At 42.5% G+C, this 13028-nt stretch overlaps 1 protein-coding gene across 1 annotated transcript in view; it reads left to right on the plus strand.

The window, feature by feature from the left end:
• The first annotated feature begins 959 nt into the window (after positions 1 to 959).
• SLC6A18 (solute carrier family 6 (neutral amino acid transporter), member 18) overlaps positions 960 to 13028 on the plus strand; it is a 25349-nt gene continuing 13280 nt past the window's right edge. Inside the window, exons 1-3 of the mRNA XM_009085236.1 lie at positions 960 to 1116; positions 10660 to 10800; positions 12396 to 12533. Of these exons, the coding sequence (XP_009083484.1) occupies positions 960 to 1116; positions 10660 to 10800; positions 12396 to 12533 (436 nt within the window). The remainder of the gene's footprint in view (positions 1117 to 10659; positions 10801 to 12395; positions 12534 to 13028) is intronic.

Consider the following 13028-nt stretch of genomic DNA (forward strand, 5'->3'; position numbering starts at 1 on the left):
AGCACAGCACAAGGCACATCTGACTGAAGTGCAGCAGCAGCAGGGGCAATGGTGGTGGGTGCCCTGGCAGCACTGACACTGTGCAAGTGCTGCCAAATCACCCTGTGTGCTTTGACTCGTGAGCCCTGCGAGACAATCTTGACAAGAGACTGAGAAATTGAGTTGCTCCATCTACAAGTCTGGATGTTTGCAGAGCTGCAAGCAGAGGAGCTGTGCTAGCCTGGGGAGACTTGTGTAGCCTAGATCTGAAACTGGCTTCTGGTTGGATGATTTGCAACCTGATTATGCTTGTATGCTTAGCTGCAGAGCAAGGTTTTTATTTTGGGGAAAAAATTCATCACTCTTCCCATTTTGAGAAAGAAATCCAGCCATACAGTGTTGAATTACTGAAGCAAGCAATCTGACTGGCCGCTCTGTTTAATGTGGAGTGAACTGATTTGGTGTGCAAACTAGCAAAACCCTGGTATAACTGAAAGAAAACGGAAAAATATCATCATGTACTTTCAACTGAAGGAAATCATTCAGCTCTTGCATTCCTCAGTAACTATTTAATGAACAGTATTTTACAATTTCAGTTAGTCTGCTGTAAAGGTTTCTTTTTAATTATATTCAGCGTCACACTCCTCTGACAGATTCAGAGAACAGAGAGAGAACAGAAAATAAAAACCAGTTTGATCCTGAGTTACCCATTAACAGCATATTCCCATGTTCTCTAACTATAGAAGGATCTACAAAAAAAGTCAAGAGTGGTAACTCTCTCTATAATAATAATTCCTGGTTTTGTCTTTAAACTGGAGCCTTGGCAATGACACATTCCTTTGCATCAGATAAAGAGAAAGCTCCACCTCTCTTTCAGGATCCTCCAGTCACCCTGCATAAAACCTGTAGGACAGACAGGTTTTCAAGCATCTTCCCATTTATAGGGAAAGGGGCTAAGGAGCCAAGCATATTTCATTAAAATGTCGAAAGATTTATCAGCATCACCTGAAAACCCTAAAGAAGATGACAGACCCAAGTGGGACAATAAGTTCCAGTACATTTTGAGCTGTATTGGATTTGCCGTTGGTCTGGGGAACGTGTGGCGATTTCCATACCTGTGTCAGATACATGGAGGCGGTAAGACTGAAACGGGACTTTGCCAAAATATTGAACTACGATTATAATGTAACAATACTAACTTCTGATGGGCATGGAAGTTAAGCAATTTATGTCAGATTTATCACTTTTTTTTAAAAAAACCTACTTAATTCTCATAAAGGTTTTGCACCAGTTAGATTAGCTTTTTCTATCGAAGTATATTTCACTTTAAAATTATACATTCATTTAGGAAGATCAGACTGACACGAACTCTGAGAAAAAAAGTGCTAAAGTATTTACATTGCTCCTACAGTCCCAGTGGGAGCAGGAAACTGACCTGGCAGCTGGCTACCTTAAGGAGAAGCAAGAAGTCCAGGGGAGACCTGGGTGAACTGGCCCCCAAACAAATGGCCACTGAGCTTTCCTTTGGGAAGGCTACCTAGTCATTCTCCACTCTTCTCTGGTGCTCTTAGGAGCTACCTCATCATCTGGAACTGCTCCTGAACAAAATTAAATTGCACTTTTGGATGTCTGTGAGGCTGTTTAAAATGCTCAGCTGATAGAACAGCAACAGGCGCCTGCCAGGCGGCGTGGACAGCTGCACAAGCCTGTCCTGGGCACCAGTCCCACAGGGAACTGCTTTAGAAGCAGACAATTTGGTAAATATAAATGGATCAGAAAAGAGTACTTGGTAACTCACCATTCACAGTAGCTTTTGAATTCTGCCATGGTTAGCTGTGTAAAGCAGAGTGAGAGAGCAAATTGGTTCAGCCCAGTATTACTCGTTATCTCTCAATTAACTGGAGAAACAGCAAATCAAACCTGGAGAAACTGTCAAATGGCAGAAAATAAATCCAAGCTTGTTTTACTAAGGTATCTGTATTACTTGATGAACTACATGTATTTCAATCAACCAAGGAATCAAGAATGGATGTTGCCTTTAATGGAAGGAGGTGTTTCAGAAAGTAGCCACCGCTTAGGGACTCTGGTAAGTAGCTGAATGAATGAGATACAGCAGGTTGTATCAACAGAAAGAATCTTGGCATGTAAAAGCATAGTACTAGGAAGTAGGTGGAGATATTGCTACCAATACTGAGACAACTTCTGAGCCTCTAACTTTTTCTGAAAATTTACCTTTCAAAGTCAACTTGAAAAATTAGACAAAATGCAGAAAAGCCCCAATAATTATTCAAGGGCTGGAAAACTTATGGGACAAAGAACAACTGAAGAATTCAATCTATTTAGGTCATGTAATTGAACATGAAAGAGTATGTTTGCCATAGTCTATAAAACAAGCAAATGGAAATTATTTTGGAGACAAGGAGCTTCTTAACATTGAATATGTTAACAGCTGAAAGCTACAATTACACAGATACAAATAAGAAAAAAGAAGAAGCATTAGCTTAAATTGCTCCCGGGAGACTTGATGTTTTCCATTATTTATTTACAAGATGTGAAACCCAGTGAAACTCCCTCAGAGAAGTGCTGTAACTGGGTGGCTAGAAAGCCATAGGTGCACACTGTTTCTCTGAATTTGTGCATGGGAATGACTGGAAAAAACCTGTCATTTCAGTTAATGAAGTTCATTTGCATTAATGAGACATGATAAACACTTTTAGAGAGATGTCCTCAGAGCAGATATGTCATGAGACCTGCAAGGAGAATGTTCTTCTGAAGCAGGAGTTGTAAGTCAGACAAACACCCGACAGCACTCAGGTGGGTTTTCCATGTTGGAATGCAGGGGGAAATGCATTCGGAAATAAGAAATAACATAATAGAGCTAACAAAATGCAATATTTTTGTAATGCAATGAATGTTTAACAAAAGGTGCTCAGTGGAAAGTTTGAAACTCACAGGCAGAGCCGTAGCAAGGTGCAGCTCCTCCACAAACCTCATTGCACAGAGCTGCTCCTGGGGCAACGAACTGTGAGAGGTTGCATGACATTTGTGCTTCAGGGTTTTGTGCAAATCTGGATTAAGATGAAATATTGTTCTACTGACCATAAAAAGGCTTTCACACCTTCCCATGAAAGACTAAGTGTTGCTTCTCCATGCTGGAGGTGGGGGACCAGCTATGGGCAGCTGTTTTCAAACATCTGCAGGTCCCAGCCTCACTTCATAAGATAGCAATGCTCACCTGATACTGAGGTTCAATATCTCCCCTCCATCCTTCCCTCTGGGGTCCCCTGCATCCCTGCCCTACAGACCCCTACCATCCCAGGAGAAGTGTGAGACTGACTGCAAGATGACCCACGGTGACCTGTCTTATGGACAGCACTGTGCTCAGAAAGTCTGTTTGCTTGTGTATCCAGCTTCAGACCTTTGATATTTCCCACAGGAAATGCTAGAGACAAAAAAAAGACAGGGGTTAGAGCAGGTTCAAAGACAACAAAAATAGGAAAATGCTACAGGGACCAAGACTGAGCTGTTCTTTTGCTCTGTGAGTAGCACTGTTGCCCATGAAAAAACAGTTTATGGTAGCTAACAGACCCAGTAATGGCATACAGCTACTTTGCATCACCACAAACAGTGGCACAAGACAGTGGTGAATTAAGGTCAATGTATGGATGTGTGTCCAGTGTTTGGTCACTGGGCTTCCACAAAGGTCTCAAAGAGCTCAAGAGAAGGATGGACTCTGTAACAAAGTGCCATGGGGTTTGTGATAATTTAACCCAGAAACTGGCATTGGAAAAGCTGAGTGAGTCATGAAGATCACTGAGAAGGCAGAGGTGTTGGGTTTACACCAGCATATAAGGTAATTGCATATTTCTTCTGTTAACTTAAGGCAGAGATGAGATTCAGGTTTGCATTTTTGGAAGCAAACAATTCAAACACAAAAGCCCAATAGATTTTCAGGGGTACTGGAGCACAAATCCTGGTTGTGTGCATCTGAAGATGTGAACATGGGAGAGACCAGCAGCATCATGCTTAGCTGGGTGTCCTGGGAGGTACAGTGGCTTTGTGCCTGCAGCCACAGTCACAAGCAGAGTGAAACCTGCTATGGATAGACATGCTTGAAGGCTGAATGGCTTCCGGGGTACAGGTGATATCCAAGTATTTAGGAGTTAGGCAGTGTCCTTTTCCTCATTTCTACATCTTTTAAGAAACAAGAGATGAAAACAAGTGCTTGTATGTTTGTCTCATGTCAGCTGTTCCCACCAGACCTCTGGACCTGATTCATCGCACATTAGTGTTACTCAGTAACTTGGATATAAGATAATATCAGTTTTGCTGACATTTATCACCTGCTGCCGTTACTGATTATTTGGATTTATTGCCTGAGCTAAGTTAGTTATTTACTTTTCATGACTAATGGGTATGAAGGTTGTGTGTCACAGTCAATGGAGACAAACACAAATGTTCCCAGGCAACTGGGACTGAAAAGAAGTCTCTAAATGGCCCAGTATATAGTTTGCCACTTAAAAATGAGGCACTAATAAGTCATACAGCTATATATGTACACATAAAGTCATCTGAGTATACTTCAGGAAAAACAACCCAGTTCTAGATGGAACTGACTGCGATGTTTTACTGTTTATTATAGCTGGTATATATATGCTTGCTTAACCCACAGGTGCCTAAAATGTGCGTAGTGACTGAGCTTACAAGATGATTGAAAAATATCTTTAATATAAAATGCAGTTTCTTTCTAGGAAAATATATACACATAAACACTGCAGTCATGCTAAAAAGGGAAAACTGTTTACTTCTGGGGCAACCATTTACAGACTTTCATAACCCTTGGCCTACCTGACCTTTTGCTCAAATTTGAACTACAACTTGCTGTGAAATGCCTGGCTCACTGTGTCCTCAGAAAGAAAACATAACCTGAAAGGAACAACCGGTATACCTGGAAGACACTGTGAAAAACCAAACATAGTGTGCTGTGAAGAGCAGAGCAGTTCATTCTCTGGTGGAGAGTGTGTTGCAAGTAACAAACTTCAGCTCCGGATTGTTGTCATGTCCTGCTTAAGTTCTTAGTGAAAAGTTGTGACATCTGAGGTTGATCTTTTCATAACTTGTTATATTTGATTGCCCTTTACAGCTCAGATTGGTGCATGCTTGCATGTGGGTGCTGCTTGCTTGTGTCCTTCGGTCATGGGTATTTCACAGGGAAGTTCACCAAAGTTATTTTTAAAAGCTTATCTATGAGTGTTACCCATCTTCATTTGAAATGGTTTTCTGGACATGGCTTTAGCTCCTTCACTGTTGCTCAAGGATATTTACACGGGAAAGTCAACTCAAGTTTCAGAGTCTGTAAGGTGTGCAATGTGGCCTGCAAGTCAAAATCAGTGCTACCATAAATAAACTGCACAAATACAACACTTCTAGTAGTTCAAATTTTAATTTGGATTAAGGCATGTGCAGAAGACATAAAAAAAGATCATAAACCATGGAGAAAGGGGGACTAGTCTGATAATCCTCTTTCAATAGCTAATAATTTTTTCTCTGTATCAGAATAAGTAGTTACAACCTATTGCAATTTCTTGTAGGTAAAACAAAAATTATCACAGGTATCTCGTCATTAAGTTCTCAGTCTTTTGGAATAGTGCACCCATCAACATTCCACCTACGTACCAACAGAACTGCTGAAGTGGATCTCTGAATGATTGTCGCATTGTATCATACTGCGATGTGTTTTCTGAAATTTTCAGACTTCACAGATGCATTTCTTTTGAAATTACTGTTTTGCCACTTTTAAGGTCATTCCAGTGTTTACTACACTAATTTTTTCCCCATTCCTAAATCTCTATTTGAATAAAAATTATTATTCATGTTCTGGCCTTTCAAATGCTGTTGTGTCTTTAGATCATCATTTCGAGTCACTTGCCTTTCTTCTGCTAGCTGATCTGCAGGCACGTATAAGATGCAAAATTGAGCGCATAGATCAGTTTCTCCAAGTTTTTGTCCACCATGTAGGAAGTCTTTGTTAGTATCCCAACATCAAGAGAAGCTGTTGGGTTTTCTTCTCTGCTTCTCACTAAGGCTCATTGATTTCTGCTGGTCTTGGTACATGTAGAATAGGAGGTCACCTGGCTGATATTTCAAACTGCTTTACATTTCTGCTAGTCAAGTCTGTTGGTCTCTCTTTTCTAAGAAGTGACAAACCCAATCTGGCTGTTTCAGTCTGCTTTGCTGATTGTCATCAATCAGCTTTAGAGTGGACTCCTTCCTGAGCCTCCTGGTCACTTTGTCCTGTGGTGCATCAGCAGCTCACCACAGGGTGGGTGGTAGCTCATGCACTCCTCATTCAGATTGTCAAGTGCAGGTGATATAACAAAGATGGTGCCTTTCAAGTGTCATTTTGCTGAATATGGCTGAGCAGTTGCTTTTCTGACCTGATTTGTCTGTGCATTGCAGTAGAGGGGGCAGGCTTTTAAAACCCTCAGCATATCTAGAGTGCACCAGGTGTGTTCTTTTCTACTGCTGTGACTGTGGAGCTATCTTGACTCCAATGGCTCCTCACTGGTCATGTTACACACTAGTGCTCCTTGACATTAGGACTCCATTGTTAATGGAACCAACTTACCTTACTACTATGTATAGTATTTGCAGCTGTTGATTGTCTGATTTGAAAAAGGCTATTGTAGGCTTTCTGAGCCTTCTCATGTGCACAGGGATTGTTCCACAGCTTTACAGTATCCTTGTGCAGGAACTCCTTCCAAAATAACATTTAACTCTCATAGATTTTGAACTGAGTTTTATTCCCCTTGACCCTCTTTTAGTACTGCATGTATCTACTGACAGGATAGACACTTTATGCATCTTCTGACTCTTTCTGACAGACAAAATGGTGTAGATTAAAATTTTCCTAGGTCATGCCTCAGGGATGCAACTAAATCATGCTCTGGCAATAATTTTGATTTTAATGGGCATTTCTCCAGGCTTTAAAAGTACTTAAAAATGTTTAATCACTATCATGTTCCTTATTCATTTTTTGAGAGGAAGGGAAATTGTTTTTTTTAAGAGGTTCCCTCTGGAATTTCTTCTTGCATAATTTTTTTCCCTTTCATTATAGAGCATATATATTTAGAATCTCTAGATATAAATATACCTAGAATGTCCAGATATAGGATCATTTGTTTACTGGTGCTTTATGATTGTTTCTGCTAAGGTTTCCTTTTCCCATGCCTCATGGAAGACAAATCTACATGGTTTATGCTGTGCCCATGCTATACATCATATGAGTGCTCATGGGGTTTTGCTGTACCTGTGTTTGAATGCTTTGGTTTGTGATACCTGCTCTGTGTTAGGTGCCAGTTCACTGCTTCATTCTTGGATTTTCTGCTTGCTTTTTCCATGCTTAGATTTCTCAAGGCATTTTTTTAAAACAAGTTACTTAAATTTTACTTTCTGGCATATACTCCTCTATCTATTCAATGGAGCCTTTGACTATGCAGTGCTAGAGGCTTCCTACTCACTATTCCATATCTGATACCTTCGTGTTAAATGTTTTTCTTTCTGTAGGTAGGGGATTTTATTGTGGGAAAGGGTAAGCTTCAAGTGCTTGAGCAGACTGTCTGTCCTTTTCCTGACTCTTTTCTTTTTGCCTAAAAATGCTGTAATGCAAAGGAATGAATACCTAAAAACATAATTTTATACTACAAGTCATTTAGTTGCATTAGGTTTGAGAAAGATTAGCTTCATTAACTATTTCTTCTTGGCCCAATCTTCTGCCATATTTTCATATTTGCAGACAGCAGATTTTTTTATATCACTCTCATGGAAAACCAGTATTTTCTTTCCAAATGGGACATTATGTTTCGCCATGCTGTAAATATGCCTGGAGATATACACACAAACCAGCACAAAGTAAACAGCCTTTTATCGGCAGAATGTCTGAGCACGCTCTGCTGTCAATGGTTCAACTAGCAAACAGAAAAGGGGAGAGAGATAACAGAGGGCAGTTTGCACTAATTATTACACAGTTATTTCCAAGGAGATTTGATATGGCAGATAGGTTAGTCCCTTATGGGGTGCTCGGCTAGCAAGGGCTCAGCATCATATATATCCCCTGTACTCGGCGCTGGTGAGGCCACACCTTGAGCACTGTGTGCAGTTCTGGGCCCCTCAGTTCAGGAAGGATATTGAGGTGCTGGAGCAGGTCCAGAGAAGAGCAACGAGGCTGGTGAAGGGACTCGAGCACAAGTGCAATGAGGAGAGGCTGAGGGAGCTGGGGGTGTTCAGCCTGGAGAAGAGGAGGCTCAGGGGAGACCTTACCACCCTCTACAACTCCCTGAAAGGAGGCTGGAGTCAGGTGGGGGTTGGTCTCTTCTCCCAAGCAACCAGCAGTAGGACAAGAGGGTACAGACTCAAGCTCTGCTAGGGGAGGTTTAGGTTAGATATTAGGAAAAAATTTTTCATGGAGAGAGTGATCAGGCATTGGAATGTGCTGCCCAGGGAGATGGTAGATTCACCATCCCTGGAGGTTTTCAAGACAAGACTGGATGTGGCACTTAGTGCCATGGTCTGGTAACCATGGTAGGGTTGGACTTGATGATCTTGGAGGCCTTTTCCAACTTGGTTGATTCTATGATTCTATATGGATTGCAGTGAGACACTATCGCCCAGAGCTGGGGTATGGCCAGGCAGCTGGACAAAGAACTAGAGTGCTCCATACTGCAGTGCTCTGGTAATGAGCCTGAATATCCTTCTCTTCCCAGGAGACAGTCCAAGTCATCAGACTATCAGCTGGGCTTGGTGAGCACACTCAGGTGTGCATTGGAGGATACTGCAGCAGCTTTGCAGCAGAGAGCAGGACTGAGCATGGGGAGAGGTTACTGAGTTCTTGTGGAAGGGACCTCTAAATTCCTTCATATTTATATGGGAACTTTGGTAGGTAGCTCCAGGTGAGGTTTCATCAGGTGGTAAAACTCTTAAAAATAAACAAATTATTGTGGTCCTTGACTCCATCAGTAAATCTCTCTTGGAGCTGGGGTTTATAACAGCCACTTCAGAATTTCCTCCAAGCACAGAGACTACTGAGTAGGGGTACCAAGGATCCAAATTGAGGATTTAGCATACCAGGAATTAACTGTGAGACTCCTTTTTTGAATCTGTTTCTTAGTGATTAGAAACATCTTAAGATCATAAGGAGAGACATTTATTTCCACCTTTGGCAACCTAAAAACAGTCCTTCATAGAGAAGAGTTTGCTGATTTTTGTTCCTATGAATTTCTTGACAAAAGGCTAAAGCATTCACAGCACACCTTCTCTGGCTGTTGTATGTAGTTATTTAAGCACCTAGCAATAAGTAGCAAAGTTATTGCAGTATGACACTAGCCCAGGTGATTAGATTTATCTGCCCAGCCTTTTTAAATAGCCAGTGATTGCAGAACACAGGTCCCATTCCACGTGGAGATCAGAAACAGTTGTGCATTCCTCCACCTCCCTTCTCAGGGATAAAGATGGAGCAGAGAGCAGAGCTACTCTGCTCTGCTTTGTCATGTAGTGATGGGGCTGATGAAGCTGCTCTCCCTGCCAGCCTGAAGGGACAGGAGATTTCCAGAGCTGGAAGATCAGAGATGGGCATTTGGAAGCAAAGTTTGGTGGTAGAACAAGGCAAAAGCTTATTGACAAAGCGATGAGGAACACAGAATCAGTATGAGTGAGTAGGAGGATTGGGAAGGGGCTGATCCAGGATTTCTGTCTTTGTTTCCCTAGAGAAAAGCAGCTTCATGGTTACAGTGGTTGTTGGTCATGGTAATAAATTTCTGTCTATTACAGCATTTCAATTTAACTGCACATTTGGGCAGGTGGTATAAACATACTGATAAAACTTCTGCTGTTCTCACTAAAATCAGATCTGTGTAAAAGGAGGGATACCCAAACCTATGTTCTTTGTGAGGGAAGATGGGGAAATGAGGCATTGCACACAGTTTAGCATGAACCAGCCAGGCTGCTGGCAGGACCAGTCCCTTCCCACAGGCAACCAACAGCATGCACTGCTTCTGGCCCAAGGGAGATGCTGTGAGAAAAACAGGAAAGATGTAAAGGATGCAAATTGGGAAAAAGTCAGATTTCACTGCTCCCATATTTCACAGAACAATTTCAGCCTTGCTTTCAGTTTTTCATTAGTTAGAAGCTCTGTGCTCTAAACAGAGCCTCATGAAATGAAGTAACCTGGTCTCTTGAGTGTCTCCAGCACAAAATCTTGCTTTACCAGGGAAGGACAGAGGAGCACATGCCTGAGAGGTTTAAGAAGGGAAACCAGTTGATGCACTGAAGGGAAAACAGATGGTATAGGGGACAGGCAAACCCTTGTGCTTTATGAGTAGGGGAGCAAAAGAAGATGCTTAAAAGAAAGGGAAATGGATTAAATAGTGAGGCTGTTTATAATGGGCTGTAGCAATGCTTGAGGGGAAGAATCCTACAGCAATAAGCATCACAGTCATTCCTCCTCCATCTTCACCAACAAAATTACCAGTAACTGATGTTACTTGGCAAGTGTCTCTAACAATGATCCCTCTCTCAATACAGTGTACAAGGACTTCATTAGGTTCATAAAGCAGATTAATTATCAAAGAGTAATTTCAGTGAGATGCAGATAACAATGTGGCTTATTTGCACTTTTGTTTCCAGGGGCTTTCCTGATCCCATACTTCATCGCTCTTCTCTTCGAAGGAATCCCACTCTTGCATCTTGAACTGGCCTTGGGGCAGTGCCTGAGGAAAGGCAGCATTGGTGTCTGGAATACCATCTCACCTTACCTCGGAGGAGTTGGTATGTCTCTCGGGGTCCAGCTCAAGGAACTGAACTGAGCTCCCACACAGCACTCACTCCCCGCAGACCTGTGCCTGATGCTTTTTAAGATATAAAAAAGAAATAAGTGCTAGGATTAAAAAGAAATTTTTTATAGTGAGAGTGATGAAACACTGGAATAGGTTGTCCAGAGAGGTAGTAGATGCCCCATCCCTGAAGACATTCAAGGCCAGCTTGGATGGGGCTCTAGGCAATCTGATCTAGTTAAAGATGTCCCTGTGCATGGCAAAGGAGTTGGAGTAGATGGCCTTTAATTGTCCCTTCCAACCCAAACTATTCTATGATTCTATAATTCTATATTGCTCTCATCAGGTGTTACTCTAAGCACACAGGAGCCTTAAATGCAAACCTCATAATCTTTGCTGTGGGAAACATAATGATCATGAGCTCTGCTATAGCCAACACTGCCTCGTTCCTACCATATCTTGGTGCTTACACAAGAGATGACTGCCCATAGTGCTTCTCACTCCTCCCTCACAGCCCCTCCAGCAACCAGTCTTGTCTGTCCAGGAATACAGAGTGAAGGGGGGACAGAAAGATGGGAAATCAGGAACAGGATCCTGGCACCTCCTAAGGAGTCTAAAACACCAGGGAAAGTTCCCCTCCACAGGAGTGGGGGCACAGTGGGGCTACTGAAAGGGATTATTAACACAGCTGGGCACAAGGAGTAATCCACATAGCAGTATGCATCAGTCTTGTACTGGCAATTTTTTTCTATTTATTGAATTGAATAGAAACTGAAGAAAAACCCCTCATCTTATGTTCTGCATGCATCATTAGGCTGCAAAAAGTGACTGGTAAAAGCTACTGTGAGAGGGCTGAATCATAAGCTCTACTGGTTTTGAGACAGCATTCTCATGCCTCCAGGGCAAGGAGGAACCCCTGGATACTCCAGGCAGCCCTGGTGGATCATGCCCCTGCTTTAAGCAGGTGCCTGAAATGGGCTTGGCACTGACAGCCATGCCTACGGGCACAGATGTGGAAGGAGAAGGGATGGGTGAGAGGAGTTGTCTAAGGGCCAGAGCACAATCAGAAATACCAGGCAGCAGGGTGGTGCTTTCCAGATAAGCCCATCTCCTACAACTAGGCATGTTTCCTCAAGTGAGCAGAAACTGTGGTGTTGCTATTCTTCCCTCCTTGTAGGAGCAAAACAGTAACCAGTTTAGGGCACATGTGCATGATTTGGAAAAGAAGAGTGGCCTCATGCAGCTACAGCATGCTGTGAAACTTCAGTCTCTTTTGGTTTCTACTACTTAAGTTGTCCTGTGTTGTAGAAAACAAAGTATTATATACTACAGCAAAGGTTTCAACACTCACCTTCTGTGAAATAGAGAGTGTAAGTATTCTTGGAGCAGGGCTGGAGAGCTGTGCACCAATGTGTGGCTTCTGAGGACATAAGTGCCCATCTTTCATGGGAAAATCTTGGCGCAGGGCAGGGGTGAATGGACAAGAAAATCTTGAAACACTAGTAAATGTGAGCTTCTAAGAGCAAGTGCTGTGTCTGACGATAACTTTTCCCCAGTCTTTTATAAGCTGAGATCTTGTGCTTTCTGCAGGGGTTGGTTCATGGATGGTGTCAGTGCTGGTGAGCTTATACTACAACACTGTTTTAACCTGGGTGATGTGGTATCTCATAAACTCCTTCCAAGAACCTCTTCCTTGGAGTGCTTGTCCTCTAAATGAAAACAGGACAGGTAAGTACACTTCCATGATCACTGCTAGCAAAAGGAGGAAAAATGTCAAAATGAAGTGAGTTGTTTCTTGTGGCCTCAGGATCATCTTCCTAAAATAGATATCATGCCCAGACCTGGAATGTAAACAGGTTCCCTGTAACCACTTAACTCGTTCAGCCATCTTAAACTTGCTACCAGTAGGAAGCAGCATCAGGATGTTGCTGCAAGGCAGCACTTAATCATTCTCCTGCCCACAGACATGCTCTTTCCTTTGTAGAGTCATGACAGGATGGCTGACTTCCCCTCCCATGCAAGAGGATGAGCTGTCCTTTCTCCAGCCTGGGCTATTAGCCACTCGCTGCAGCAGAGCAGCAAATGCCCTGTGAGAGCTACTCTGCTCATTGCATTAGGTCATCTGAGCAGGAGCTGAAAGCCAAAGCTAACAGGACTTGAAAACAGAGGAGGGGAAAAATGGTATGCTAAACTTGCGCAGTTTTTGTGTGCCAAACAGTGGCT

Source organism: Acanthisitta chloris, unplaced genomic scaffold (assembly GCF_000695815.1).
Source record: "Acanthisitta chloris isolate BGI_N310 unplaced genomic scaffold, ASM69581v1 scaffold10572, whole genome shotgun sequence".
Classification (NCBI taxonomy): domain Eukaryota; kingdom Metazoa; phylum Chordata; class Aves; order Passeriformes; family Acanthisittidae; genus Acanthisitta; species Acanthisitta chloris.